Consider the following 7578-nt stretch of genomic DNA (forward strand, 5'->3'; position numbering starts at 1 on the left):
ATACAAGAGGAAGTGAGGGGAAAGGGAAAAATAATACAAGGGGGACAAATGAATGTCAGTAGAGGGGGCAGAGAGAGAAGAGGGGAGGGGAGGGGAGGGGAGGGGGGATAGTAGAGGATAGGAAAGGTAGCAGAACACGACAGTCACTAGTATGGCAATATGTAAATCAATGGATGTGTAACTGATGTGATTCTGCAATCTGTATTTGGGGTAAAAATGGGAGCTCATAACCCACTTGAATCAAAGTGTGAAATATGATATATCAAGAACTATGTAATGTTTTGAACAGCCAACAATAAAAAATTAAAAAAAAAAAAGAATATAAGACCGATGATTGTTTCAGATAGATATTGTCTTTTACAGATGAAGAATTACAAAGAGATGCCTTTTAATACAGAATAGCAATAAAAGTTACTTGTACCCAGGAAGATGAATTTTTATCTGAGAAGCTAGTAAAATAAGAGTTGAGATATATTTTCTTCATGTTTATTGTATCTTCTTAACTTAGGCTTTCTCTTCTTAGAAATATTTATGGATTCTTACTGGTTACTAATTGTATTTAATATAATGCTTTGGTGGGGGTGGGTGCTGGGGATCAAACCCATGGTATTGCGTATTTTGAGCATATTCTAAACAACTGAACTATACTGCTGGCCTGTTATATTTTGTAGGTTGAACTTAAAGTTTAATAATCATTTATTTTAATATGAAAGTTAGATATTTTAAGTTTTCAAGCCAGGTGTGGTGGTGCACACCTGTAATCCCAGCAGCTTGGGAGGCTGAGGCAGGAGGATTGCAAGTTCAAAGCTAGCCTCAGCAAAGGTGAGGTGCTAAGCAAATTATATATATAGAGACAGTGAGACCCTGTCTCTAAATAAAATACAAAATAAATATGACTGGGGATGTGGCTCAGTGGTCCAGTGCCCCTGAGTTTAATCCCCAGTACCAAAAAAAAAAAAAAAAAAAGAAAACATTCTTAAGTTTTCAAATTTGTTACAATTCATGCATTCATTTGCTTATTCAGCTTAGCAAGAGCCACATACTTTGGAGATGCAAAAGTAAATTAGGACCTTGACCTTAAGGAGCTCTACTGTCTGGAGAAGAAGGCAGATATATTGACAAATTACTACAAAATGATCGGTGTAATATGAATATTGTAATGTAAATGTATCAAACAAATATTTATACCCCGAGAAAGGAATGCTTTTGTGTGAGGGTTATGCTTATGTGGGTAAGAGAATACTTTTGAAAAGAGTCTGAGATATTTCACAAGGGAGAAATAGAAGGAAAGGCCTTACAGATTGAGGGAACAGTATATATAAACATCTAGAGATAAAATATGACATCTGAAGAGGGTTTAGTAACTCCAAAATGTTGTGCTATCAAATTTTTTTGGTGTGGATGATGTGAAAAAGAGCTGAAAATGTCGAGTTTTATTTATAAAAAATGGATGCCACTGTTGTTTGTAAGCATTGCAGCCATAATTAGAATTATGTATTAGAGAACTCTGTAGCTTGCATTTGAAAAATTAGGAGAAGAGACTGTAGGCAAAAAAATAGTAATTAGGAAACTGTTGTGATTCTTCACTTCTCTACCTTTATGCTCAATGAGATTTTTTTATAATATGTTTAATTGCTTATAAATTAAGCTTCGGATTTAAAACTTTAAAACTCTTAGAAAAATATTAATGCAGGGTAGTAGAATGGTTCTGCTAGTTGATTCAATTCTTTTATATATATACATATATAAATATATTTCAATTAAACTGATTATTTTCTCATCCTACTTTCAGATAAGAAAAATGTTAAATGTAAAACCAGAGGATGTTCATGTTCAGTCACCAGTGTCCAAAGTCAGAAGCTCAGTATGCTGGGATCTCCCTTTGCAGGGGGTAAATAAAACTAATTTGTTTTAAGCATATAGTTTTATTTAGTATGTTTAAAATATTTTAGCAAAACTGAAATTTTATTTTCTTATTATCTTTAATTTTTCTGATATTTAATTTTAGATTTTAAATTAATTTATTTCTGACTTGTTAAAATGAACCTTTGAGGTTAGTGTCATCTTTAGTTTAAATCAAGTGTACCTTATGCATGGTTGATTTCTTTAAGAAATTTAAATCTCATTGTAATATAGTATATATTAAGGTTACTAAGATCTTAAGCTTAGTAGAATCATTTGTTCCTTTTTCCTTTTTTGGTACTGGAGATTGAACTCAGAGGTGCTTTACCACTGAGTTACATCCCCAGTCGTTTTTATTTTTTTATCTTGAGGCAGGTTCTAACTGAGTTATTGAGGGTCTTGCTAAGATTGTGAAGCTAGCCTTGAACTTGTGATCCTCTTGCCTCAGCCTCCCAAGATTATAGGTGTGTGCCACCATGCCTGGTTGTTCTTTTGTTCTTTACCCATTTTTTAACTTTGAGAAAGTGTCTCTTAATGGATGCTACAGCAGTATTTTAAAAGATATTCTGATTATAAATCTGGACTTTAACATTAATTTTTTAGATATTATTCTAAGTCTCTGATGAATAGACTGACTTACTATAGTACTTTTTCTTTTTTCAATATGGCACTTTATTATTTTCTCTTGACTGAAGCGATTCCTGGTCAATTTTTAGAAAATTGAATTTTTCTCAGATTTTCCATTTACCAATTTGTAGCTATATTAGTTTACTAGAGCTGCCATAACAAAATACCACAGAGCAAATGGCTTCAACAACAGAAATTAATTTTCTTTAAATTTTTTTTTTAGTTCTAGATGGACACGATATCTTTATTTTATTCATTTATTTTTATGTTGTGCTGAGGATCAAACCCAGTGCCTCATGCATGCAAGGCAAGCACTCTACCACTGAGCCACAACCCCATCCCAGAAATTAATTTTCTCATGGTTCAGAAATCTGGAAGTCCAGAATAAAAGTGAGGGCAGGATTGGTTTCTCCTGGGCCTTTCTCCTTGATTTGCAGATGTCTCTTTTCTTGCTGTGTCCTCCCTCCCTTGGTTTTTCTCTGTGTGCATGCTTGCATGTCTGGTGTAACTTTTTCTATTTATGAGGATACCAGTCTTATTAGATTAGGGGCCCACCCATATGACCTCAATTTAATTTTAATTAACTTTTTAAAATCCTTGTGTCCACATATAGTCACATTGAACGTTAGGGCTTCAGCATAAGAATTTTGTAGGGATACAGTTCAATCCAGAAGTGTCTCATTTTAGGATAACAAATTTTAAGCCACTATGGATTCTTGGATTTTTATGTTACAGACAGGAAAAAAAATAACCACTTTTAAAACTTAGAGGAGGGCTGGGGTTGTGGCTCAGTGGTAGGGCACTTGCCTCACACTGTGAGGCACTGGGTTCGATCCTCAGCACCGCATAGAAATAAATAAACAAAATTAAGGTATTGCATCCATTTACAACTAAACAAAATATTAAAAAATTATAAAAAAACTTAGATAAAGAGTTTGTCATCAGTATAAATTGTTTTAAAATTAAAGTGTGAGAGAACACTTATTATTTTTTATTTTTTTGTGGTGCTGGAGGTTGAACCCAGAGGCTCATGCATGCTAGGTAAACATTTTACCACTGAGCCACATCCCCACCCATAAAAGTTTTATTTTTAAATACTATATTTGTTAAGTTTATTTTGTATACAAAGAAGGACAAAATAGGGAAAAAATGAAACCATATGATATTTATGTTATCTGTTGACATAAAAAATAAAAAACATTTTCATAAAGTTAGAAAATTTGTGCTGTATAGAAAGGCACAAATAAAGTGAATAAAGAATTCTCTTTTTTTTTCCCTAGAGGCAACCACTATTAATTGGGTTTTTTTTTTCACTTAAGAAAAAAAATGCATATGCCATATGAATTATTTTTTAATCCTTACTAAAAACAGTGATTTTACTTACTTGTTCTGCACTTCATTGTTTTCACTTAATAAAATATCTGAATTTTTTTCCTTTACATTACTGGGGATTTAACCCAGGGGTGCTTTACCAGTAATCTATATCCAGGCCTTTTGGTTTTTTATTTTGAGACAGAGTCTTGCCAAGGTGCCTAGGCTGGGCTCAAACTTGGAACCCTCCAGCTTCAGCCTCAGAAGTAGCTGGGATTACAGGTGTAAGCCACCACAACTGGCCATTTTCCCCCCATTTTAACGCATATAAAACTACATCATTTGTTTATTTTTTGGTACTTGGGATTGAACCTAGGAACCCTTTCCCACTGAGCTATATTCCCCAGTCCTTTTTCTTTTTTGAGACAAGGGTCTTGCTAAGTTGCTGAAGGCCTCATGAATTGGGGCCTTAGTGAATTGCTTAGATTGGCCTCATACTTGAGATCATCCTGCCTCAGTCTCTTGAGTCTCAGGGATTACAGGTGTGTGCCACTGTGCACAGATGTATTTTTATTTTTAGTTGACACAGTGGTTGTACATCTTTATGGGGTTCAGTGTTACATTTCAATGCATGTATATGATGTGTAAAGACCAGATCAGGGTGATTAGCATATCTGTCACCTCAGACATGTATCATTTCTTTGTGTTGGGAACATTCAAAGTTCCCTCTACTGTTCTGAACTCTTTAGTTAATTGTTGTCAATCATAGTTATCCTACTGTATTATTGAACATTAGACATAATTTTTCTTATCCATTTGCCTCCTTGTGCCTATTAATCATCCTCACTTTAATTTGGATTAATTTAAATTCATCCTCACTTCATCACTCCCTCTCCTGTACCTTTCCAGGATCTAGTCACCTCTATTGTCTACTTCTTGAAGATCAACTTTTTAGCTTACACACACACACACACACACACACATTAATAATTTCATCATGTGGAACATCATTTTTCATATATGGGGAACCTTTTTTTGGGTGGGATTACTAGGGCCTAAGGGAATTTGCATGTAAATTTTTTTATACATATATATTTTTTTGTACTGGGGATTGAACCCAGGAGTGCTCTATTACTGAACTACATCCCCAGACATTTTTGGTAATTTTTATTTTGAGACATGATCTCACTAAGTTACTGAGGCTGGCTTTGAACTTGCAGTCCTTCTGCCTCACCCTCCCAATTTGCTGGGATTATAGGTGAGTGCCACTATGTGTGGCTTATATTTAAAATTTTAATTAATACTGCAGAACTGTCTTATGGCAAATCTGCAGCAATTTGTTTTGCTACCAGTGTGGTGTTCCATTTCTCTACAAACATAACAACTGTATATTACCACACAGTAAAATGGTTGCCAATTTGATAGGAACAACAACAACGGCAAAGACAAAAGTCCCATTAAAATGATGTGAATTGTTTTTATCTCTGAGAATTCATATTTTATTTTATTTTTCAAGATATAGAATTTATTGTTGGATAAAATTTTTTACACATGTACATACTGTCTCTTGGGATAGACCCTTCCTTTTTTTTTTCTTTTATCCTTGAGATGTACATGACTTTCCTTAGTTTTTGACAAAAGTATGGATTCTTCGTGTCCAGTGTCTTTTCTTTTTCTTCAACTCCTCTTCATCAGTCTACTTTTCCTGAGAAGATAGTGGCCAATTTTCTCCTTTACTTCCCTTTAACCCACTGAGTAGAACATGGCCCCTTCAAGGACTATTTTTTTCCTGTCACTAGTTTACTACCTTACTCCTTAGAGTAATGTTACTTAATTTTCAGGATATCTGCATTCTGGTTGAGATAGGAAGTGGTGCATGTCAGTATTAACATGCCCCCTCATTGCTTTAGGGATTATATATGCTAGGTGGACTTCATGGTTTATAGAGTTTAAGGCTGGCTATACTGATATTTTGGTGTGTTGTCCCTGCCTACTTTTTTTATTGTTGTTTTTAGAGACTTTCAGAGGAAGAGAGAGGAATAAATGACCCTTTTCATAGTCTTTGGTATAATTTTCACTCATTTATTTATTTGTGATTTTTGTTGAGATATAATTTCATTAAATAATCTATACATATTTTAAGTGTATAATTGGATAAATTTTGCCCAGAATAACATACAGCCAACATATAGTCATGAGATAGAGCATTGTCATGACCCTAGAAATTTCTCTGTGTCCATTTTCATTATGTCTTTCTCTCACTGCTCATACACCCACACTGCTCCTGGCTACCAGTCTTCTCATTTCTATTTCCGTGATGTAGTTTTGCCTTTATTTGAACTTCATAAAAATGGAGTCATTCAGTATGTACATATTTGGCTTCTTTTCACTCAGTATAATGTTGTTTGAGATTTATCAATGTTTTTGTCTATCATTGATTTGTTCCTTTTTATTTCTATGTAATATTCCCTTATATGAATATATCACAACTGTTTATCTAATTTTCTGTTGATGGACTTTGGGCTTTGTTTTAATTTGCATTTCTTTAGTGAATAATGATGTTAAAACATTTTCATATGTTGATTAGCAATTATGTATCTTTTTTTGTCAAGAGTCTTCAAATTTTTTGACTTTAAAAAAAATTTCTTTGAAGATTAATATAGATTCATTTAAATTCATCCATTGTAATTTTTCTATTTTTTAATAGACATGTACATTTTGTAACTACCACAGTAACAAATATATGTGTGAGTTTGTATTGATTTACACTTTTTGTGTGTGACTGTTCGTACAGTTCTATTTGAGTTAGTCATAATTATCACAGATAAGATATTGAAATGTTCCATAACTTCAAAAAATTCTGTTGTGTTCTTCACTTTTTAGTTAATTTCTTTCTCTCCCCCAACCCCTGGCAACACTGTTGTTTTCTAAAATATTTACTTAAATGTAACCAAATAATATATAATGTTTTCAGAGTGTCTTGTTTCATTCAACATAATGTCTTTGAGATTCATTCATGTTTATGTGTATGAAGGACATTGGATCATTTTCATTTTTTGGTGATTATGAATAAAGCTGCTGTAAATAGTTGCATGCAGGTTTTTGTGTAAGCATAAATTTTAATTTCTCTAAAGTAAATACCTAGGAGTGGGATTTCTGGATTATATGGTAAGTATATATTTTTGTGTTTTTAAAAAAATTTTTTTAGTTGTTGGTGGATCTTTATTTTATTCATTTATATGCAGTGCTGAGAATTGAATCCAGAGCCTCACATGTGCTAGGCAGTGCTCTACCACTGAGCTACAACCCCAGCCCCTACGTGTATGTTTAATTGCCAAACTTTTCCAGAATGTTTGTGTAATTTTTACATTTCTAGCAGCAATGCGTGAAAAGTTCTCCATGCTCTATCTTACTTGGTTCTGCCAATTTATTTTTTTAAAGTATTAGGGTTTATTTTTTTGTTTTTGTGGTGCTGGGGATTGAATTCTAGGCCTCATGCAGCCTAGGCAAATACTCTATCACTTAGGTATGTTCCCTAGACTTTGTTTTATAGAGCAATTTTAGGCTTATAGAAAAATTGAGGGGCAAGTACAGAGAGTTCCCATGTACCTTTCCCCCACTACCCTGGTTTTTCTTAATTTGTTTTTTTTTTTTGTACCAGGGATTGAACCCAGGGGCACTTAACCATTGAGCCACAGCTCTAGCCCCCCCCCCCCCATTTTAAATCTATGTATATTT

At 33.7% G+C, this 7578-nt stretch overlaps 1 protein-coding gene across 9 annotated transcripts in view; it reads left to right on the forward strand.

The window, feature by feature from the left end:
* Positions 1-7578, forward strand: part of Senp7 (SUMO specific peptidase 7) — a 151198-nt gene that overhangs the window by 14264 nt on the left and 129356 nt on the right. For 6 of the 9 annotated variants that reach the window (XM_015478572.2, XM_048803394.1, XM_048803395.1 and 3 more), the window contains exon 3: positions 1793-1891. The exons of the other annotated variants lie outside the window; for them this stretch is intronic. In XM_015478572.2, the coding sequence (XP_015334058.1) occupies positions 1793-1891 (99 nt within the window). The remainder of the gene's footprint in view (positions 1-1792; positions 1892-7578) is intronic. 9 annotated transcript variants of the gene reach the window in all.

The sequence above is a fragment of the Marmota marmota genome, unplaced genomic scaffold (genome assembly GCF_001458135.2).
Source record: "Marmota marmota marmota unplaced genomic scaffold, marMar, whole genome shotgun sequence".
NCBI classification, from domain to species: domain Eukaryota; kingdom Metazoa; phylum Chordata; class Mammalia; order Rodentia; family Sciuridae; genus Marmota; species Marmota marmota.